Genomic DNA, 24,287 nt, shown 5'->3' with positions numbered 1-24,287 from the left:
TTCTCATCTCATTTTCTAAAGGCAAATAAGCAAATAATAATTCATTTCCCAAAATGCTGAAGTAAGTTTCAAGTTTAACTACTAGAGACACAGAAACTAGCTTTTACCAACATATAAACTCTGGTAAAGCTCAGTGGGTTTGAAGCCTAATCAGCCCTGTGTTAAATAAGAGATGCTTCACAGTGACAAAATGTAGGAGGCTCTTCTGCAGTCCTGACTAAATCACTCTGGACAGGCGAAATGGAAGTCACAGTCAACACAGTTGGTATGAGTAACACTGTGGGGAAATTTCTAAAGGCCAGAAGAAGCTGGTAGAGTGACGTGTTAACTATTCCTGCTTCTGGAGAGGAGATCTCTAGTGATCAAGCCTGAGGATATCAAGTCAGCTGGTTTAACACAGGAGGACAATGGTGTAAGAAAAACATTGAAGTTGTCGAAACATTGAAAGATGTGTGCTAATTTAACAAAAAACTAACTGCAACAATTATTCAATATGTGGGGGAAACATAAATATCTTTACTTTAATAAAGATTCTAAATGACTGTGTTAGAGGTCAGGGCTTAAATCACATCTCAGTTAACCATGAAACGCCTCCATTAGAGACAGCTTTATCACCGATGCAATTAGCCTATGCAAGAACAAAAGCTTTAAGGGTGCTCAATGACAGATGAGTTTCATTACATTAATGACCCTTGTTTGTTTTTCTCTCTAAATATAAAGTTTCTGCTCAAAACAAAGAAACTAAGCAAAAGTCTAATCAACTTAGCATTGACCTAATTTCCTTTTAATTTTCACCAAACAACCACCCCCCCCCACCCCCACCCCCCCCCCATCCTTTAACCTTATGTGTTAGCAACAGACTCTTCTATTGAAGTAACTTTTATTCAATGTAGTTTCAAGCAGAAATATTTCATATATTTCTCTTCCCCTGGTCAAGGTCTATTTAGTTTTTTCTTGTTTTTTCTCTCTAAATATAAAGTTTCTGTCTCAAAACAAAAAAGGTAGTGAAAGGAAATACTTCAAAATGAGCTAATGTGAAGTCTAATCAACTTCAGCTGAAAGCTAATTTCAATACTTTTTCAATACATTTACTAATTTATTTGACGTTAAAGGTCTAATAACCCTAACCCTAGCCGGAGTGAATTAAACTGCACAATATCACTGACATCCCCTAAATGGTGGATAAAAACAGACGCAATCAGACGACTTTGGGGTTACCTGTTCTTTGGTGTTATCCCTGTATGTCTGTGCAATAAAGTCATCCGCAAGTTGTTTGAATAACAAGGCAGGTTATCAAATGGCCTAGTCTTACATAACATAAACATGAGATATTCATTTGCATTTGGGAACATATACAGTACTGCACCCAGCCAGCCTGAGAAGAAAATTCATTCTGGTCACTTTTATCAGCAACATGGTAGAGTAGATCAAACTAACACCTTTACCCTTCTCCACCACGGCAGCAGTGCAGTATCTCTCTCCCTGTCGCATATCCAGTGTGAAGTGTGCATTTCAGCCTGTGTGTGTGTGTTAGAATAAAAAAGAGTGAAAAGAAGAATTTCCCCAATAGGGGATTAGTAAAGTATCTATCTATCTATCTATCTATCTATGAAATTTTTATGCATATCCATATTGCTCAGAGGTAGAAGGGACTCTGATGATCCCCTGACTTTTAATTCAATGCCATCATCAGGTTAAAACTTTCATTTGTGAGTTTATGACCAAATACCTGCAAAACTGATGACATTTCCATCCATCTCAGCTGTACTCTGTGCTTAATGCTAATTATTTAATGTATATAAAGAATGTTAGCATGCTGACATTAGCATTTAGCTCAAAACATTTTACACTATTCCACTGATGCACAGGTGATGGTAAGAAAAAGACTGCTCGCAAGTAAACATGTGAGTAAATACAGCATTTTAAATACCAAATATAATTTTAAAAATGTTTTATGAGAAATGAAATGCATTCAACAGATTTGTGATACCTCAAGGACAAACACAATATGAGTAACACGGAATGTAAACAGAAACTAATTCTGTTCGCAAGAAACCCGCACGTATCGTAAAAGGAATAATCCTGTTGTAAAAAAACTCACTGACCAGAAACACCTCTCTCGACAACTGAACACTCCACATTACTCACTCTCTATATGTGTATGATCAAACTAGATCAAAAGCCTTTAAATAACAATCACAACTGTAATAAGAGACACATAAACCCAGGTGCTAACTGTAAATCAATCTCTCAATCTGAGAAGGACACATAAAATATCCATTCCTCAACATCTGAGCCTTTTAATTGAATATTGACTCAAATATCTCCTCTGTGGACCTCCAGTCACTGTCTGACTGACTGAAGAGAAGAAGGAGAAGAGAGGATAGGGCAAGAAAGCAGAGGAGATCCTGTGGGCGTTTGTGCACACCCACACCATGCATCAAGACTGTGGGTATCACCTTGTCCATGAATCTCTATGCCTGTGTGACCACTCTTATTAGCTCTGTAGTTAAACTTCCTCCACTCCTGCAAAGAGACGCTGACAAATAGCCTGTCTGCTGATCCAGTCTGGGGCAGTCAGTCTAATGCTGTACCATTTGACATTTTGCCCATTTCTAAATCATTGTAATGTGGCTGAAATATCCCAGGCCTTTAATCACTCACATCCCTGAGGGAAAGGAAAAGTTGGTGAGTCTGTAACGGATGGGAAGAAATAAGAAGAAATTGCATGTCCTTATTTCTGCAGCTGTTACAGAAAGACGCACGCGAGCATAAACAGGCATTTTCGTAATGTTTCTCACGCACAAACACACACATCTGCGAAGAGGTACATGTGATCGTTAATGCCTTGTGTCACCACAGCAGATTGGACATCATTGTGGATGCAGTATAAGGACACTGAATATAAAACATTATTCAGACACTTCAGGCACTTCTCCAGTGTATTACATTTTTTTCTTTATTAATAATGTAACACATTGTTCTGAGAGGAAAGGATTGCTGGTGTTGTTGAAGAGAAGAAGAGGCTGGACACTGTATTAAAGGCTTCAGTATGCTTCAAACAAAGTTGTTCACAGGCAAAACACATTTGTTCTTTTCTGAATAGCCTCATTTGAAGGCTGGACAAAAAAGCCTCCAGTCATAAAGCGAGGGAGGGAGGGAGGGAGGGCACATACTTAGTAGTTGAAGTGAAGAATGAAAGAAAAGTGCTTGAGAAAGAAGTTTAAACCCTGTCTACTTTCTCACCTCCAAACACTGAGGTGAGGTGGGCGTGCCTGACATTCATGATTGTCACTTTTGGACCTATCCAACCTTTTTGACATCGGAAAGACTCAGCCGCCTCAATCCCAACTTCAGAAAAGGTGTAAGATGAGGGCACTTCTTCTGAAGTATACTGATACATTAAGGGTTAGGTTCTGCTCAAACAAAATTCAATCAGTTTTCTGACCACCTCACAAATCAACAGCCGATCAATCACGGTATGAAGTAGGTTTGAATGTCATCATCATTGGAGTTACATAAGTCTTACGTCGGAGAGGTGGAGGGGGGGAGCATACTGGCAGCCTGAGACCTTCAATGAGCTGACAAAATCTACAACAAGGCAGGTGGTTAGAGGTAATGTGTGTTTCCAATTTCACTCAATGGAAAAAAGAAAGACTAGAAAGAAAAGGGAAAGGGATCAAATCATTTACACATAATAATGGAGAGAGAAAAACACGACCATGGATCTGAGTGAAATAACCCTATTAGAGGGCTGCTTTTTGTAGGGCCATTATCAATTAATAAACCAACCACAGCTCACATTCTTCTACTTTTCTTTTGGTTTGCTGGTAAAAGCTGGTAAAAATCTAATCGGTCCTTTCATTGAGCCCTGAAGGCTGCAAATGAGACTCAAAATGGGCTCCTCAGCTGCTGGATTGCTGTTTATATTCACATAAGTTTGTAAAAAAGACCTCCGCATGCCAGCCCACTGTGCATCCAGGGCACCTTATGAATCCAGAGCCTTGTCCAAGACCACCACAGACATAGTTGCTAATCAACGTCAGTCTTTAAGTTAAGTCAGACCTGAGACATTCTGTCCAGCAAAAGCAGCAGTTTGAATCAGGACCTTCTGTCATTGCAACATCAGCACCACTTTCCTCTTTCTCCACCTCTGTCTCCCTCTGTCCCTTGTATGTGTTTGCTTTTCAGAGCCAGTCTTGCCTCACCTGTCCACCAACACATCACCCTGTACTGCACACCTTGCTGTTGTCTGTCTGGTACAGCTCATTGTGTGTTGAACTTTTAGTTCATATTATTCTTATATGTGTCACATTTCAGTTCTCAGTAACCAAAAATGTCTGGTTTTCTAACCTTACTGCACCACACCGTTCACCTGCCATCCCAGGTTTAAAATAGTCCTTATCAGATGGCTGGAATGAAATTCAGCTGTAATGTGGGACCGGGAACCACCGACTTAAATCACATAAGTAATTACGAGGCTAATGGAGTTGGTGCCATTTGTAGTGGAATAATTTTAACCTTACATTATTCATGAAGTGGAGAGGCTGAACAAGTGACAGGCATAATAAAAAAGGAATGAGACCAATTACTTTTACTCAATTTCTTATTAATCAGTAAATATTTCAGATTAAATTCCCATCACAAAAATGTTCTATGTCAGGCAGCATCAAAGAATCACACAGGTGAAAAAAATCATCGGAGTCTACTATGCTATTACATTTCACTCAGCAAAACCGTTTTTGTGCCAGTCAAATCCAGCAAGTCGTGATATGTCCTAAAGAAGCGTGTTAGATCAACAGCTCAATTCAGCACTCCGTTGCTCCTCTGCTCAGTGTGAGAGAGAACGCGGGATGATTTTCTCTGAGCGGTGCTCAAGCCATTAGCCTGCCCAAACAGGTAGAGTGAAGGACCTTGGAAAGTAAAACCCTTCAAGAGGAGTAGAAAAGCATACCTGTTGCCATGACAACCACTGAAAAGAACTGAAGGCTGCATTAGCTTGACTCTAGTGCCATCTTATGGTTGCAGTTCACATTAAACATTTTTAGATTGCTACTTTCAGGTTTTTAGTTTGACTTTTATTAAGAATCACAACAAACCAGAAAGAAGATGAATTAACACAATCATCATAGAGAGAGCAGAAAGGTCCTCAGGTACAATCACTGACTACAAAAGAGTATATGTTTGGACGTATGATCATTTCAGTTTCTGTTCATTTAAGGGAAATTACTTTTCATGACACAAGAGAAGGTGAGTGACAGAAGGTAAGGTGGGTGTCAGCTGCAGAGGGAGCTACTGATAACATGCACCTTGGTGCCACTAGGTGATGTTGTGTGTGTTGCTTTGTGTGTGTGTGTGTGTGTGTGTGTGTGTAACATATTTAATAGATTCTACTAAAGAAATACCCTTCTGATTATCACTGGTATTTATTTTTCAAAGTGTATTGGCCTCTTCAAACACTTTGATTGAGGGATAATCAGAATTAAGAGTTCAGAGTACGCATATATGTGTGTAATTGTGTGAGTGTGTGTGCATGTGTGGGTGTGTGTGTTCTTGACTGCGTTGTGTGCAAATGGGTTCTGACAGTATGGGTCTTGACAAAGGCCAGAGACCTGTGGAGAGAGAGGAAACTGTGTAGTTCCATCCAATCATCAGCCGGAATACTCCAGGAAGAACTCTGCAGTAGGCCTCCATGTATCTAATCATGCCTCACACTCACACATACATATACACACACGCGCAGTGTTCACTCATAGTACCCTGCGAAATGTAGGATCTTGTGGAAGTGTGAGATTCTTACCACAGATTCGCTTCACGGCATCACTCTGGTAAACTGTTGAGAAAACTTCAGCACTGGGGAAGCGTTGGAAAAATACAGGAAAACACATAAGGTGAGAGGTGAAGGAAATCAAGCTTTCTATTACAGAGGAGGTTTTAATGATGGTTTAAACAAAAATATAGTATTTGTGCTAACAGCACTTACCAGCTATACCTTCCAGATGAAATTTAAAAATCGCTAAATAACTATCAGTAGAATATCAGTAACTTGAAAATACGCATGCGCTCTCATGTTGTTTTAACGCAACTGTACTAAACAAAGTTTTTATGGTGGATAACACATAAGTAGGTAAACTACATATGTGAAAATTACTCTTCACCAAACTTTTCTGAACTTTTTCAGTTATTTGGATTTTTTTTTTCTGAATCTGATGAACTGATTTTATTCTCGTATTCTCTTATTACTAAAATATTACATCAATAACTACATAAACACAAAGACAATTCTGCAAAATTATTATTTTTATTCTCAAAATGTAAAACTTGCTGTGTTTTTTTTATAGTAATTTCTCACTGTGAACACGGAAAAAAAGAACACAATTTACGACAGAAAGAGAACAAACTGGCAGACATTTAAACAAAGAAAACTCTAAAAAAAAAAAATCTGGTAAATTGAATAAAGTTTGTGTAAAAACGTCAAGTAAAAGATATATTCAAGGAATATTTTACAATGTTTATTTTTATTTTTTTGTTTTTAGGTTGCTATGAGTCCAAACACAGGGCCGCACAATTAATCGAAATATTATCGAAATTGCAATATTGCAAAATGAGTGCAATACCCAAATCACAGAAGTTGCAATCTTTTGATAAAAGGTTAAACAGCATCATAATGAAGTACTGTAGTGCTGCAGGGAAGCCCTGGCCTACAAAAGAAAACATGTTTGTTTGGTAGAGACCTCAACAAGTTTCATATAATCATGATTTTAATGGTTTTTAGTGAAAATCCAATTTGTGATGCAAATATGATCATTCCCACACTAACTGTGAATCATATCGCAATAGCAATGTGATTAATTACCATATTGTGCAACCCTAGAAAAACATTATGTTTTCGGCTGAAATATTTCAACAGTTTTTCAGTGTTAAGATAACGAACTCAAAAGCAACTTGATCTGATTTAGATTCTCGAAGACAATCACTACCGACACTAGATCAGACTGATGTGGCCCCTTGATTTCACTGTCCTGTCATTTAGCATCTCACTGGTGATCCACACTACAAATACCCCCATTAGGTTGTGATAGAGATTAAGGGCATTGATTCTTGCATCAGTGGTACTGTGTGCCCACATGGACGCCTTAGCTCAGGAGGGGGAGGGTCAGATTAAGGCGATCCCTGTATTCACTGATTCACTGAGAGCATATCAAAGGCCCCAACCCCTGCAAACTATGGACACTATATCATATTCACTTTAGCCTGACCATTTCTTGTGTGTGTGTGTGTGTGTGTGTGTGTGTGTGTGTGTGTGTGTGTGTGTGTGTGTGTGTGTCTAGGGTGGTTGTAGGTCAGAAGGACTCCACACACACATTTAGGAAGTGTACTAGTGGAAGAAAGGCGGGGCTCCGAGGAACGTTGCGTGACAAGACCGAAGAAAACAGAGTGCAGCCTGGTGTCTCACTAACACACGTACACATGTCCACTCAGACCCCCATCCACACACACACACACACACACACACACACACACACACACACACACACACACGCACACACACACTTTACTCTTTTATGTCGCTTCAGGTTAGACTAGCTGCCCTGCCTTTTCTTTACTCTTTGGTTGACTCTCCTCCCCACCTTCAGTATCTTTACTCCACTTCTGCTGCTTTTTCCCTTTTTCTAATATCTCAGACTCAGAAATCTGTATTTTCTTTGATCCCCTCTGCATGTCAGTGTTGTCTGGACTGTTTAATCTGCAATAGTTTATAATAATTTTCTCATAATGTTGCTAAGATATCAGCTACTCATTAATGGGATAAAATACGAAGGTAAAAGCAAAGTTGTTTTTTTCTTTTCCAAACTCATTTATTGTTTGACAGAAGAGAAATTTCTGTCAAACATTTGCCTGAGACCCAAGAGCAGACAGCCAAATTCTATATTCATGAGTGAAATCTTTAATATTAAGACCAAACACACACAATTATTGTAGATATAAAAAATAATCTGATAATAATACTGTGGCTTTCAAGTTCAGGTCTTACATGAGGTTAACTAGAATATATTCCTGACTGAAGCCGGGATTTATTTTACACTCTTTTTTTCTAGCAACTTCTTTTCTTTTTTGTTGTTGTTGTTGTTGTTATGAATTTGTTAAAAAGTTAATTTTTACTAATAAAGAATACAATTCCCATTTTCCAAATATATGAGACATTTAATACAAGTTGAACACTTAAGGAATCCATCACCACTAGATGCTTTGTACAGGTTGTATTTTAACTTTAATTTTATTTACTTTATTATTACTTTAGTTTTTGCTTGAACATCATTATTTAATGTAAATCATTTGTATTTTGCTTAATTATTGTATGTATGCATTTTTATTTTGTGTGTTTTGTTGTTGAGTTGTTTTATCTCGTCCAACTGGCTTTCCCTGTCACTGTTTCTTTTAAAAACAAAGCCCTTTTTCTCTCTTTGTGTTTTATTGATTTTTTGCTATGCCTAGCAATTACTAAGCAAAATGTGAGGATACTGTTGCATTGAGACACAGGCCATGTAAACACAACCTTGATTTCATGCTGAACTGAAACATGTTTCACACTGAGATGATAGCTGTCATACTGCTGGACAGTTGGCTGGGAGGGGTTCACATTATGTTCACACAGTACATTCACACACTTTACACATTACCTAACATACTGAGTCCAGTTGTTAAAACCTTCTTCCTGCGTTTCATTTTACCTTTTGTACTTCTTTGTTCTCACTCAGCTGCAAAATGTAAACTGAAATAACATTAAGCCAGGTCAAATAGAAAGAAGCACATAAACAACTGACAGTACTTGTGCCAAAGGAGGGAAACGTTGATACATATAATTACTTAACAGCATCACCTTTATAATGTAATGTATTGCATTGTTTTGACAGTTTGACATTAATCATTTGAAAGACATCTCCCTTACCAAAACTGAATTATATATGTTTTATAATATATTTTGTATAATTTAATTTCACCAAAAATAAATAAAAATAGAACTAATACAACAAATTGTAAATCACAGCCTTTTAGTTAGTTCTTTTACACAAGTCATTTAGCATTTTTCTGCATGAACAGAAGGAAGGGAAGAATAAAAGAGTAATCAGGTACAAGAACGGTGACATATAATGTTTATAATGTTTGTCTTGCGTTGACAACATCTGAGCCGCAGAGCAGTCAAGCAAAGCGGAAATGTGTATCGAAAATTGTAAAAAAAAAAAACGGTGTCCATTTATTCAGGAAAAAATATTTCAATATGTTTGGTAATAACGCAAAAACGTTGACCATAAATAGTAGATATGCGTCTTTAAGTCCTGCTAGAGCTGTGATAAACTCAGTGCTGAGTAACCCAGATGTAAGCTCCACCCTGCTTTCTAACGGTGTAATGTGGGACTCTGCTAATACACAGCAGTTCACTAGGAGTGTGACACTCGCTGCTCTGTTAAGGTACCTGCAGTATAGGACCAGGCGAGGTGTCAGGAATGAAGTGAACTGAACAGTGTGCTGACGGTCAGATAGCCTGCCCCCGTTTCCTCCGCTCGAGCTAATTGAGAGCTACAGAGGAGAGGGCCTATAGCTCGCGCGCTCGACCCTGACCCCGACCCCGTCCCCTCTGCGCGCGCTTCTCGTATCGTGCCCTCCTCTTCTTTCTCACGCGATCGTTTAATATGACAGGTGCTCATCTGAGCATGAGAGGGAGTGAAGAGAGAGGCGGTGTACTGCTCCTCGGCTCTTTTATAGCTGAAGGAGCTCCAATTATAGTAAAAGCCATTTTCATTGTTGGAAGTACCACCGGCTGAAATACTGCGCGCGGCTGAATAAACAGGCTCAAAGTCAAACTGATAGAGAGGAAAAACTCACGTGATCTGCCTCGATGGATTGGGTTCTTTATTGTGGTACAAATGAAACGGGATTTGTAATTGTGCTCAACCCAATATGCTGCTAATCTGCTTTCTACTGAACGACTACTGACTGACAGTGTGAGTGTAAAAGGACTGTAACCTCCTAAATGAACAGAGGGGTGTTTGTACCAGTGCTGGTGAATATCCCATCCTCAGAGGAGATAGTTGTGGAGTGGGGTGAGAGAGATGTCACAGCCTTACAGGACTGTTAGGAGCACTCTAATGAGGGCCGATCATTTTCACCCCAAAAAAGTGCAAACAGTTCAAAAGGTACATTTCCTTTCCATTCAGTGTGCGGTCACTAGCCGGATATATCGGGTGTCCCTGATTGATCTGTTTGTGCTCGGACTTTTACACTCTGATTGAACACTTAATAGTCCAGTTCAACTGGAGGTCTCCTATTTTATCTGCCATGTGACCAGATTACGTGTTGATTGAACACTATGGGCAGGTCTCGGCTCCTTTACGCACACGGATCTATTTTGCCATAAGCTCATTACCCGAGGTCAGCAAGCCCTCCTCGGCCACGTGTTTTCAACTATAGTAAGAAATTATGAAGAAATATTACACCTCGCTTAGAAGGCATTAGCGTGTCCCTCTACAGAGGCAAACCCCAGAGAGAGAGAGAGAGAGAGAGAGAGAGAGAGAGGAGATATATTTCACTTCATGGAGGTACCATTTAATTTTAGACAACCTATGTGCCTTATGTTCCCTCACTAAAATATGCAGTGGAATGAAAGTTGGTTCTGATGAGTTTATGTCCACTATTTGTCCTATTAGTGTCTATTATTAGCGAGTTTATAACCATGCCACATTTCAATTGTCCCGTTGCTTTACGTTTCCCGCAGCTATGTGAAGGTGATCTCTGGGAGCAGACTGGGAACTTTTGAGGAAAGCAGGCTTGGATATGAGCACAGGGTCGGCCGAAGGGGAAAGGTCTCCGCTTTTCAGCCCCTTTGTGCTGGGCTGACGAGTCCGTCCTGACAGGGGTTAACGTGCCGTAAAGAGGTTAAACAAACGGACATTCCCGTTAGAAATCCTCCAGACACGTACGGCCTTATAAGTGGAGAAATTGGAAGTGGTGGTGTCGGATGGGAGGCTAAACTTGCCTGGTTCATTTTAAAGGCTGACCTTTTTATAGACTCAATTTTGTTAAGAAATTCAGCATTTGAATAATAATAATAATAATAATAATACTGCACTACTGCAGGTTTTTTATTGTTATTTCAGCTAGATTTTAGGTTTTTGATACACGGTGATATTCGTTAACAAGAGGACATTTATGTAGCCTATTTATTTATTATTAAATTATTAATTGTATACGGAGTTTGACCTACGCAGATGTTCAGAATTGTTTGGTGTATCTGCCACTGAGCTGCTGGACATAACAACTAACATAAGTCTAAAATCTTTACATGCAAAATGAAGAGACACTAAGGATTTTATATGTTTATTTTTATTTTATTATTTATTTTTTTTCTCATTATACCTGTTTAAACTTAAAATGATTATTTGTAAGTTTTAACATTATTTTGTCAGGATTAACAGTAATAAACATGAATGAAATCATAAATAAATAATAAATATTAGATTAGTACATTTTCCTGCTGATAGGCATTGGTAATATGTCATTGAGAGTTGCAGAATATTTAAATGTTTTATCAGACAAAGAAGAAAATAAATACTAATGTTGGACTCTACTGCCCAAATAGAGCTAGGTGCAGCAGCCCAGCTTAGTTATAATTAACATTTCCTTCCCATCAAAGCCATTTGGACATAGTTTGATGTGTGCTTATGCCACTGACTATTCGGTGTAATCCTGTCTGTGGTCAAAATCCTTGAACTTGAACATTTGACTGGAGATAAAAAAAGGTCTGCCCCTTCAATTTAGGGAGTTTATATTAGGTGTATTGTACCATATAAAACAATTTTTCAAATGAGTGGCCCACTGACACAAATCCACGAGGCAGAATGATCAAGAAACTAGGTTACAGCAGGCTCTGAATGCATTCTTAATAATGAAAGAGATAAACATGCACATTACAGCAAACATGTGGAAGGAAAGCATTGTAAGGATAGAACCTAAAGTATGTTTCCTTGTTTCTTTCTGTTTTACTTAGTAGAAATGTGTTTCTCAGGTGTAGCAACATTAACAAAGTTTGTCTTACTAAGGAAGAACAATGTGCCTGAGGTGTAAAGCTCCTGTTTTGCTTTCGGATACAAATATGGATGTGCCGATTTGAAATCCCAGTACATTAAGACAGAGAGTGAAAATCCCAAAACCCTCTAAAGTCCTTTGAGTCCTGAGTTGAAAATCTCTTCCAAGCATTCCTCGTTGTGAAGCTTGCGCTGATATGGAGCTAAAAATGCCTTGCTAAGGTCTGGCATGTGTAGGCTATACGCTGTTGACTTGCACTGAGAGGAAAGAGAACGACAGAGATTATGGGCAATTAAAGCCCACTTTATGCCGGTCTGCTGGCGTCACAAAGTCTGGCCAAGAATGCTCACCTCGGCTAATACTATCAATGAGAACAAACTCTGCAGCATCAACTTCTTATGTACAGTGAATTATTAATGCCAGAGCTAACACGGTACAGCTAAGCTGGCTTGCCAGTTAAGTAAAGCAAGTACGCAATGAGGTTTTGTTAGAAAGCTGAATAGTTAAACACTGCAAGATTTGGCCAGATCCTAAATAGTGAAAAGAAATGAAAAGACTTAATTGTACCAATAAACTAGCCAGCTAAAATAATCAATATTTCCAAGGTGGACAGATCAGATTTTTGTGGATTTATACACAGAGACAGAGGATCCAATTAGCTTTATTTATAGTTATTTAGTGACATGGTCTGCTTTGCACCTTCATGCTTTGCTCAACTTCCAGAATGCCCTTAGCTCGCCAGCAGAAAGTGATCTGAGAGTAATGACAGCTTATGGAATAACAGCGAGAAGGCTGTTGTGGCTTTCTAACCAGCATAAGGTGGTTTCTGCATAAACTGAAATATATGTGATGTATAAACTGAACGTGCATTGCACTCTGTTAACCATTAGAGGGCCCTCTCACAAACTCAAGGCAAGTGTCTGTTAATAGGCAAGACTCAGTGGTTCAATTTTGCCAAAGTTAGGGTGCATTTTATTTGTTTGTGCCACAATTTTCTCATACCAGAAATAAACAAAAATATAAATATAAATGTCATATAAGTTTCTATTCAAACATAAACATGGGTGTGTGCCTCAAAGTCAGCTAAGGACACTATATTCCACTACTGAGTCACTATGAAGACCTCTTAATGTAAAGAGCCATGAAATGCCCCAGAGGAGATACATGCCTTCCTGTCTCTGCCTGCCTGTCTCACTGCCTCCAGTGTAACGAACTAGGTCAAACTGTCTCCACTTTCATTGACTGTAAACCCTTACTGAGAGCGGTAGACTCCCAGGCCATTAATATCACACTTGAAGGAGTAATGGCGGTTATAAAATGGTGATTAGTCCTGGGTAATTTCAAAATTAAAAACAGGAGACCGTAGAGGAAATGTGACTGGTTAATAATGATGAAATATCTGTGTGATTTAAAGCTGTATTTCAAATGAAATACTGTTAACAGAAATGCAGACATAAAATACAACTCCCTACAAGTATCTTCTCTTTTTTTACTCCTCATTCTTGTCATTTTTATAATAAAAGGGTCCTCTGTAATCTGAACAGAACAGCAAAAATGATTATGGCTGCCAACAAGAGCACTGGAAAATGTTTTACACTGGTTTTGTCTTTCATCACATATAATGTGTGTTATGTCAGTTTGCTCTACAAAAACCATGCAATTTAGCCTTGCTGCTACCTCATGGACAACTTCTGTTTTTTCTTGGACGTTAATATCACAAACTGTAACACTGCGCACTTTGCTGCTTACAGCCCTGGCTGCGCCAAGGGCTGGAAAACACTAACTGCCGCCAACTGGAGAGACATGCTCAATTTGATGCAGTTGTCTCCTGGAGCACACGCTGATGATGTGATTTTGTGTGGTGAAACTGTATTTCAGAGCTGTGGTGGCACGGAGGGGGCCGTGACTGTGGAGCAGGCCAGCAGGCCATATAAAGCAAAGGGCATGCCAGGCTGAATAAGGATCATGGGAGGATGAGAGAGGAGAGAGCGAAAAGTGAGAGAGGGGCCTCTGGGTCTGGTCTGTCGGCCCCCAGAGCAGGGGGCACAGGCTGGGGTGCCACATCGTTCAGACGGCCTGGTGTACACAGAGAAACCTGATCTAATGTGGAGTTTTGACACACATAAGCACATTAGCAAGATGAAACTGTGGTGGAAAGTAGTAAGTACATTTAATCAAGAGATGTACTTAAGTACAGTTTGGAGGTACTTGTACTTTACTTGAGTATTTCCATTTCATGCCACTTTATACTTTTGCTCAACTATACTTTAAAGATAAATATTGGACTTCTATTGCACATTTATCCGACAGCTATAGACACTAATTACTTGAAAGATAGAAGAAAAAAAAAAAAGAATACAAATTTTTGTAGCAGAACTTTTTTCTGTTCCTTTCCCCATTTATCTTCTTACAACCTCAGCTTTATCCGTTGACCCATTGGAGGGTGTCCGGAAGCGTGTGGAAGCTAGCATTGAATGCTGCTTCCACACTGATGCTTCACACAGTTCTTCTGCAGAATGAGTACTTTTACCTTTAATACTTCAAGTACATTTTGCTGATAAATACTTCTGTTGTTTTACTTTTACCACAATTTTAAAAGCAGAACTTTTACTTGTGATGCAGTATTGGTTTACCTAAGTAAAAACACCCAACAACGTACTTAAGTAAAAGTACAGAGTACTTCTTCCACCACTGGTGATAACTAGTAAATGCAGTAGAAAGCTGAATATCTGAACATATTTCAAGTCACAACATTATCTTTACTCAGTACCCACTGAATAGCTACCTAAAGTTTGTTTTTAACGCCAATTTAAGTACATTTCATGTTGCATTTGAATTAGCCCAATTGTACAATACACAGGGGAAAATATAGAGATTTATAATAAATCTGAAAACCAATATCTGCAGCAGCACAAAACACTTGATCATCATCTGCCTGGAGTAAAATAAATATAAATGACAGGACATTGAGTTTTATTTTTATTTTTTTTACCAACTTCTACATCACAATCAATAGTTTATGGCAATGAGCAATAGATCAGGAAAGTAATAATTCTGCAAAAACAAATGATAATGTCCTTTATTATCAGGTATAATCTCAGAGTCATTTGGATACGCTGCATTAAACCTGGTGCCACTGTCCTTTATTCACATATATTGAGTTTATTTTAATAGGTTTTTTTTTTATGTTATAAAGTGCACAGGCTATAACTGCATTGAGATTTCATTGTGGAGTATGCTGCTGGTCTTTTTCTTCATCACATTATAGTTTTACATGAAACGGGAATTTAAAAAATGTAAAATAAATAACGTTTTCTTTGCATAAATCTGCCCTCAGACGGAGTTGAGGCGAATAGTTCAGATTTAATTTAATTTAATCGTGAAATAGTAAATTGCCTTTCCGCAACTGTCTGTGGTTATGCTGGCGGGAGAAAAGCGGGATTTTCAACGAGACAGAATTAAACCATCGGAGAAGTGTCTGTACTGAGCGGGTATTACAAGACAGGTGCAAGACTCCACTCTTCGACGCACGGCTCATGTTACTGTTGTCTGCGCTGAGTGTTAGGGTGAAGGGCAACATTACCGCTGATCCTCTGTCAAAGGGTAAGTCTGGCCTTGGGGGGGGGGAGGAGGGAGGGAGAGAGAGGGACGGACAGAGGGGAGAGAGAGAGAGAGAGAGAGAGAGAGAGAGAGAGAGAGTTAAAGGTCAGCGCCATTGAGGGAAATAAAAAGCTCAAATGTCTTGCCATTTCAGCGAAAAGGGTAAAGACGCCCGTCAGCACTCATTTAAATGTTTCATATGATCTAATAGTGATAATCTTATCTTAATCTTCCCGATGAGGGCTGCATTCACTGGAAACATGTTTCTCTTAATCAGAACTTTTTCTTTTGCGTCTTCACAGTCCTCATAAGCAGGAGTAGCTGTAAATCGGCTACTTTGATTTTTATTAAAAGTTTCACCCTTGGTCCCGCAGCGCAACTGGATTAACTTTAGGTGACTTGGTTAGGATGTTTATGGTTAGACGGACTACTTTTAAAAGGAGGTTATTTGCTGCTTTGAGGCGAATTTCCCATGAAACCAAAGGCCTGTTGCTCCGAGTCAAATGGAAATGTCAAGTTTAATAATTCTTTGAAAAAGACAAAAACAACATACAGACGCAATAAAGCGTCTGATCCACAAATATTAAGTTCTGAGTACAACCTCCTAATTTTCTATTAGTGTATGCTATACACCATGAAACAAAGCAAAACAATCCCAATTAGACTGAAACAGCAGGCCACTACAGTAACACTGTATTGGCAAAGAAAAGGGAGAAAATATGCAATTAGACATAATAAAACCCCGCAGAAAAACAGACCTATTATCAAGAGTATCTGAGCCATTACGCAAAGTTTGGATAACCTCTGACAGCAGCCGCATCTCCAGGACGCAGCGTCTCACGTGCCATTGCCAAGCCATGCGTGGTTCAGTACGCACATGCGTTCAAAAAGCACAACTGTGAGGTCATCATGCCACTGCAAACCACCACAAACAACCACATATATACGGTTAGAGGCTTTAGGCCCTCGGTGCATATACTACTGAAAACGGAACCGTCAGCGCCCTACAGATGCTGTCAAACGTTGTCAAAGGTTATCCAAACTAAAGGCCTCTAAAATGATGAAACACAGGTAGATTTGTTTTTTTACTGCATTCCTATAATGATGGTATAATATAAAGGAGCAAATGAACTACTTCAGCGCACACACACACACACACACACACACACACACACACACACACACCCCCTTAGAATTGACAGGCTCCACACTGTCGTTCCCTTACAGTTAATTGCTGACTGTGAGCCTTCCTATGTCAAAGTGGACCGAGGGGGGGCTCGACCCCGGGGATGGCTGCTGCCCCGGCGGATCTCTGTTTTGATTTGCACTCTAATTGACCCAAATAAAGAGTGCTGTACCGCGAACAGAGGTTTTCTCCCGGCTGCGTGGCCTCGAGGGGACGGGCCTGCACGTGAACACATATATACACACACACAGACACGCGCGCGCGCACAGGGCAGCAGCGGCTGACGCAGGGAGACAGTTTTTCTCCTTTCCTTGGAAAACCCCCATTTGCTATTGTGCTCGTCCAATCGCTGGATGGCCTCGGTTCGTTAAGTGTTTGACTTGACGTTTCACTGTACTACTGCTTCCGTCTCCCTGTCTCCCTCTGGCACCGAGGAGATCCCCGTCCCGTCTCTGCCATGAGTCCTCGTCCGTTCACAGCGCAAAAGCAGCAACGCTTGAAATGACTGCTTGGACTCCTGGTTGCCGTAACGCACAGTCAAGACAGGAGCCGCTCAGTTTTGGGGTAAAAGCGCCGTGAAATCGGGGGAAGAAAACATGCCGGAGAAGCTAACCGAAAAGCAGACTCCCACCTCATCGAGGGCGTCGTCGTTTTTCATCGAGAACCTCCTGGGCAAAGGACGGAATGAGCAGGAGTCTATGTCGGACGGCGGTCGCGGGGAAGCCAGTGTGGAGACGGTCTCCACCGGCCGGGTCCCGAACGCACATCCCGCCGACAGGAGCGCTCCAGCGCCCGATGGCTCCGGCTCCACGGCTAGGTCCCCGTACAGAAACTCGCCGCTGCAGTGGCACCGCGGGGGGACTGCCTTAAACTTCAGAGGTTTGGGAACACCACAGAGTGAGTACAGATGAGCCTCTATGCGTCCTGAAACTGTATGCAACGAATTAAGCGGTGGGCGCATCATCATACCCAAAAGGCAGCTATTGCGGTAATGTTAGCAGGGTGACTATTACACTAACTGATATAAAAATAAACTGTGAAAGTGGAGTATCAGATCCAGATCTCATGTCAGAGTCTTAAAGTTAAAAAAAAAGAACAGCAGTAGGTGCTTCTTGTTTACGGTCTTCGGTCCCAGATCAGTTGATGCAGCTTTATAGTAACAACCACATCACGGATTGTTTGATGCCATTATTCGCGCAGCAGGTCGTTTATTTGCTGGACATTTATTACGGTGGCTTTATTAGAAGCATATGGAGTCGAGCCAGTGTATGGAAACTCTTCTCGCTTTAGTAAGTAAAACCAACAAAGTCAGGGCGAGTCGAGTGTGGAGTCTGACCGTTGCAGTCGTGGCTCTTCTCTCCGTTTACCCCACCGAGCTTCTTAAACTGGTTTAAATGCTACCGTGCACTTGGTCTGTTTTCTCGCATGGAATCGGTTGTAAACACGTGTAAGACAAAATGTTTTTCATGTCAGCTCACCCTAAGAGCAATTTAACTCGACTGTATTAAACCAGATGATATTTCGTGGTTGCTTGTCATCCAGAGATCTGTATCCCAATCTGAAGATTACGCACATGGATTACGCGCATCTGCCAGAATACAACCCAAAACAGAGGCCAAGCACTGCACGTCAATAGGACGCTTTTACGCAGATCCCGTGGCATTTGTGCCCCTCACACGCACCATCACATCAAAACAAAGTGCCCCTCCCTTTAGTGTGTACAGTCACATTCTTTGATTGTAATATTCCATTATTACCAGCCCTATGTTTACGATTCAATACCAGTACCAACGTATTAACAGTAAATATAAACGTGTTGGATGTTATTAAATTATAAACTGCACAGATTTAGTTGGTTTCCCTCTGGTAGACTGTTATCTCTTCATTATACTATTATCTGTGTCATAATTGAGCCTGACAACTTCCTCACATGTATCATTATGCAACCCCAAAAAACACTTTTGCTTTGCCCATGCGCACCCAAACTTTCTGGTAACCGATGAACTGCAAAACACAAAACTTGTATTTTATGTAAAAAGAAAATATTTACATTGGCTAAGTGAAACATTTCAGGAACGTTTTCTCTCTTCCAATTCGTTTCCGTCATTTTCTTCTGGTGCACCATTTTTTATGTCTTTATTCCGCCATGCAGAAGAAGAAGGGTGAAAGTTTTTATTTGTTTTAAGGTCAACAATATACCAGAAAGATGGGCTGAGAAATAAAACTATTGAGCAAATGCTGGTGTTTTCCTCAATTATCTTTAAAGCACAGTCATGCTCTTGTTCTGTCTCCTTTGAGGTCCAAGGGAGAACACAGACGACCACTGCTGCTCCATATCGACCAGTGACAGATGCTCCCCCGCCGTCTCTGAGCCGATAACCGAGGGCAGCGACGAAACCGACCGGAAAACCGGTGACAGCAACCTGACAGACGACAGCGAGGACGCGCACAACGCTTTTGACGCACAGTCAGAGCAAGACGCAACCTCGGACCCGAGCCACAACCGAAAGAAGAAGACCCGGACCGTATTCAGCCGCAGTCAGGTGTTTCAGCTGGAGTCCACATTCGACATGAAACGGTACCTCAGCAGCTCGGAGAGAGCGGGCCTGGCAGCGTCTCTACACCTCACAGAGACCCAGGTCAAAATCTGGTTCCAGAACCGGAGGAATAAATGGAAGAGACAACTGGCGGCGGACCTTGAGGCTGCACATATCTCACACTCGACCCAGCGGATTGTCCGGGTCCCCATTCTGTATCACGAGGGCCCGGGACCCGCACCCACTGCCGCACTGGGTTTCAACCTGAACGGACATCCAGTGTCTCCACCCGTCGGGGGCTTCTCCAGCTCCATCAACTACCCTCTGTCCTCGTTTGCTCACTCCATGAGCATGCTAAGGTCGCAGATGACCGGCTTGGTATAATAACTGATGGAGACTGATACATCAAAGTGTTTGTTAATAACGTTAATTCACCCTGTTAATACTGAATCGTGCAATAACCCACAATGCCGCAGAAAAGTGTTGACTGCATCCAAAGATAAGAGCCGCAGAGACCGTGATTATATCCTTTTTTATAAATCTGTTCATGAGCTTCTACAAGAGAATAACAGACACGCATGGCAAGGCCGGAAGCTGTTCATGTACTGTACTGTATGTTTAAATACACACATATTTTTGCAAACATTTATATTTAAAAGCCACAAATCTTTCCAACTTTGTCACTTTTTCACATAATAGATAAATAAAAAAATGAAGCACAAAACTGTCTGATTTCTGTTCTTTATAAATACTCACTGTCGTCAAATGTGTCTTCCTTCCTGTCAGTCACAAGCAGAGCCACACTGACAATGGTTAACAGAGACTGCACTGAATCCATATGTGTAGTGACACAACGACCGAGCAGGAACCTGTGTGTCTTTTCGGAAGTTTACTTTTTATACACTTGTTGAAGTTTCTGCTACAAGTAGGCCTTTCTCATTCAAGCTTTTCTCATTGGCGTCCACAACAGCTGAGAATCTAGTTCATAAAACAATCTATTAATGCGTGTACAATAATTTACATTGGATGTTTAAAAAATGATCAGGATACAAAAACATGCACTGGACAGGGAAGACATCCCATTTTAGTCCTACCAGTTTACCAGTCTAATTACCAGTTTGTTGACCTTTTCTTTTTTTTAACAAATATGCTACCTAGCTGGCAGTCAGCAAGTTGTGTCCTTGCACCATGACTTTGGAGGAGATAAAGAATCTATTTGACAAAAATAAGTCAAAACGCCACATGGGAACTGCTGTTTATGAGTCCCACTAAATGCATGCATACAACTTTGTCCATAAAAAAATGCGTTTCAACCTGTTGTGGGTTTTAAAAAACAAAACGCAAAGATTAACACATGCTGCGGAAAGAAAAAGGCCTACGGGCTACATTTTTAACAAAATCACGAGGTAAGACAGTGATCTAAAGCTCAAACGTTTTTATTGCACCGCTTCAAATGAGCCTTAATTGTAGCCTATGTGACTAACTAGGTAATGACTATATATAAATACAGTAAATGATCCCATAAATGAAACGTTAATTTTTGTGAATGCAAAATTGAATTAATGTGAAAAGCAACAGTTCTTGTTTGTATCTTATTTATATTTTTTACAAGAAGCCTAATTAAAACACAGCATGCCCAAATCATAGTGACAAATCATTACTCTATTGAGAAAAAAAACAAAAAACAATAATATAAATTCACAGACATCGCCACACAATGCAATAATAATGATTCGATTTACTTTTAGGTTAAAACCAGTTGGCCAACTTTTTTTCCCCCATGTTTGGGACACCAAAATCTGAATCTAATGAATCAATTGCCTGGCAGATACAGCTGGAAGAGAGTGCGGGCTACGATCGAAACCACCATCATTTGTGAATGGTCTCACTGCGGAACATTACATTGTAAAATAACAGCGAAATTAAACTATTCTCGATTTTCCTGGGGGACGCCTGCAGGGCTGCGGACCCCGGCTCTCCTTACAACAGATGTATGAGGATGAGGGGGGAAGGCAGAGGGGAGTGGAGGGATGGCACAACAACACTCTCCTGCCCTCCTTCTCCTCCCATCCCCTCGCTGTTATTGGACCGCACTGCACGCTCCTCTGGACCAATCAACGAGGACAATGCGTGCTCCATCCGGTGTGTGCAGTAACTGTGCATGCAGAGCATCGCCAGCCCAGCAGTGTCTGCTCAGTGGCTGCTGCTATGGTGCGCGGAGTATCGAGACGTTAGTGGTCAGATTAACGTCCCAGTTTAGACTTAGTAGAGTCGCGGAAGTAAACAAAAGAACGGACTTACGCATTGGAGAATATGAACAAAGTGGACGCAACATGTCGACCCGCCGCCTCTCTGAAATTCACTATTGACAATATCCTCAATCTCAAGACAAGCGGGAGGAACCGTGACAGCTGTCACCCCGCCGGGTTGCAGGATGACTCGGCCACGGCGATGCGTAAAGACGGTTTCCAGAGTCACCACGAGGAGCACGTAGCCCAGCAGAGGCAGGACCCGGGCAGCAGGCTTAACCAAAGTGGTAAGACGGGTTTGGTGTATTTGTGGCTGTGTTTTATTCTGTCATTTGTTTTCACCGTTACGCACGACTCCCATCCGGTGATTTTACGTGAAGTTTAAGGTCAATGTAACAGTTAAAACTTGAACCACAGCGGGTTAAACCAAGTGTCATATTGTTCGCAGAGCTGACAACAGACTGCAACGGAGCAACGGAATCGGTCATCATCAGCCGCGGAGACCCGAAGAAGGCGACGGAGGTGCGCTTCGAGAGCGGGGACAGTAGCTGCGACGACAGCAGCTCCACCACCACGGCCCCCCACAAAGGAGGCAGCCCTGCCAAGAAGAGCAAAATTATAACGAAAAAGAAAACGCGCACTATTTTTTCCAAGAGACAGATTTTCCAGTTGGAGTCTACCTTCGACATGAAACGCTATCTGAGCAGCGCAGAGCGCGCCTGCCTCGCCAGTTCCCTTCAGCTCACGGAGACCCAGGTGAAAATATGGTTTCAGAACCGCAGGAATAAATTAAAACGGCAAATCTCGACTGAAATCGACGGACCTGTTACCGATTTCCCCGAGACTGGAAAGCCCGTGGTGGTGGGCCAGCTCCCGGCCTTGTACAAAGAGAGCAACCTGCTGGGGAGATGCCTTCTGCCCATGCCTCTGCCCGTTGTATACCCGGGCAGTAGCACGCCTTACCTCTGCTTCTCAAACGCCAGCAAGTACTTCAGCCTGTATGACGGGGACGTATGATGCTTTCATTCATTCCCCACGTGAAAGAGACACTTTTTGGTGGTCTGTTGCCAAGTTTCAAGCATTTAAGGAGTTTAGGGTGTTTAAGGTGGGGGGCCGGACCTGCGGCCTTAGTGTTCTGCAAGTACAAGGACTGAGGAGTAGTTACATATCACTTACAAAATAAGCTGATTCGGTATTATTTATTTTTCAGTCAAAGCTATGGGTTTCGTAGGCCTGACACTAAACCTGCTAGTTACACATAGCCGTTTTTAAGAAATAACAGACTGAGCTAATGATAGCCTGAGGGAGGCCTAAAACAGTATCAATTCCAACATTTTATTGTTTACATCACATTATTATTATTATTATTATTATTGTTATTATTATTACTACAACTGTCAACAACAGCATTTCCAGCAGCTTAAGCCACCAAAGAAATTACCATAGCCTAGCTATTTGCATGCATTTCCTGTATCATAATGAATTTTGAATTACTGAAATTATCTATGTATTTAAATGAATGTAATTAACATTTTATTCTATGTTTCACGCATGTCTATTTTTTTCTGAGTATCCTACTATTCTTACTTTATTCCACGTTTGCCTAAAGGCTCATTACACCACTTACTGAAACTGTAATTAAAACATCTTCATTTAAGAAAATTTTACAGAATTGATTCACTATTTTGAACTTTTTTCTGTTTCAAACAGGTTTACAATGTTTAGTTCGATCATTCATCCAGTCAGTAGTTTATGCAGTAAATTGGTACGTTTAGTAAAAGGTGAAACATGGATTTTATAGGTAAAATAATGAGACAACTTGATTGAACAGATTAAACACGTATTGTAAAAGCTATAGTAAAAGTTTAAATCAAACCAATCATTAAGTTAATCTAAAATGGCACAATGCTTGCTAATTCACTTGCTTGCAGGCACACACTCCTATTTTAGTTCTGCAAAAACTCAGGCCTCTGAACCACTGTACTGTATATTAAGTTGGGAGCAAGGCAGTCTGTATAAATGGTTTAAAATATGCATAAAATCAGCATCACGTATAAAATCCATTACTAACAGCTTGATATTATAAGAAAAGGGAACAAGACCATTTTATAAGACTGTAATAATGTCAGCAGGTCTGGGAAAAAAATACTAAATGATGGACATCAATATCAAAATCTGCAACTGGTCAAATAACCTACATATTCAGAATATTAATGATAAATTATGGTATAACAGATTGGCAATGTGATCTGAGAGTAATTTAGTTCCTCTTTGAAAAACTAAAAACATTTTGGATACTGATACTGATCCATACATATCTATGCAAGGAGTGGTGGACAGATGGGGGGTGAGACTCCACCTACACCACATTGAGACTAATTTTGTTCCTCGTTGAGAGACTGAAACATTTAGGCAAAATGGTGATCCATGCAGGAAGTGGTAGAGAGATGCAGACAGGAGCTGAGGCTGGGCCCTTCCTTCTGTGTGAGACAGCTCTCTTTCTGAACGGAGTCCACTCTGCTGTCGTACCACAGCCATAGACCGCTATACCAGCAGCCTCAGCATAATTTAAAGTGTACACAATGGTAAGCAGAGCTCGAACTCCTGTGAAGCCAAGCCAAGGTTAATTCC

General features: G+C 40.7%; 2 protein-coding genes across 2 annotated transcripts; both read left to right on the top strand.

Annotated features, from left to right (window-relative positions):
* The first annotated feature begins 17,113 nt into the window (after positions 1–17,113).
* Positions 17,114–20,131, top strand: hmx1 (H6 family homeobox 1). Its single transcript, XM_051384496.1, has 2 exons — positions 17,114–17,767; positions 19,169–20,131. Exons 1-2 carry the CDS (start codon positions 17,467–17,469, stop codon positions 19,789–19,791), a joined length of 924 nt encoding a protein of 307 aa, XP_051240456.1. The 5' UTR covers positions 17,114–17,466; the 3' UTR covers positions 19,792–20,131.
* A 1,437-nt stretch (positions 20,132–21,568) lies between these two features.
* On the top strand, positions 21,569–23,320 carry hmx4 (H6 family homeobox 4). Its single transcript, XM_051384497.1, has 2 exons — positions 21,569–21,943; positions 22,105–23,320. The coding sequence occupies exons 1-2, from the start codon at positions 21,721–21,723 to the stop codon at positions 22,671–22,673; spliced, it is 792 nt and encodes a 263-aa protein (XP_051240457.1). The 5' UTR covers positions 21,569–21,720; the 3' UTR covers positions 22,674–23,320.
* Positions 23,321–24,287: the final 967 nt, after the last annotated feature.

Source organism: Dicentrarchus labrax, unplaced genomic scaffold (genome assembly GCF_905237075.1).
Source record: "Dicentrarchus labrax unplaced genomic scaffold, dlabrax2021, whole genome shotgun sequence".
Lineage (NCBI taxonomy): Eukaryota > Metazoa > Chordata > Actinopteri > Moronidae > Dicentrarchus > Dicentrarchus labrax.
Note: the sequence above shows the minus strand (reverse complement) of the source record. Positions and strands in the feature narration are given on the sequence as shown.

Bases quoted from the DNA above. Each gene is read 5' to 3' on its own strand.
- hmx1 (XM_051384496.1), top strand. From the start codon at position 17,467: ATGCCGGAGAAGCTAACCGAAAAGCAGACTCCCACCTCATCGAGGGCG. The intron at 17,768-19,168 runs GTGAGTACAGAT...GTCTCCTTTGAG, and splicing joins AGGTTTGGGAACACCACAGA to GTCCAAGGGAGAACACAGAC.
- hmx4 (XM_051384497.1), top strand. From the start codon at position 21,721: ATGAACAAAGTGGACGCAACATGTCGACCCGCCGCCTCTCTGAAATTC. The intron at 21,944-22,104 runs GTAAGACGGGTT...TATTGTTCGCAG, and splicing joins CAGCAGGCTTAACCAAAGTG to AGCTGACAACAGACTGCAAC.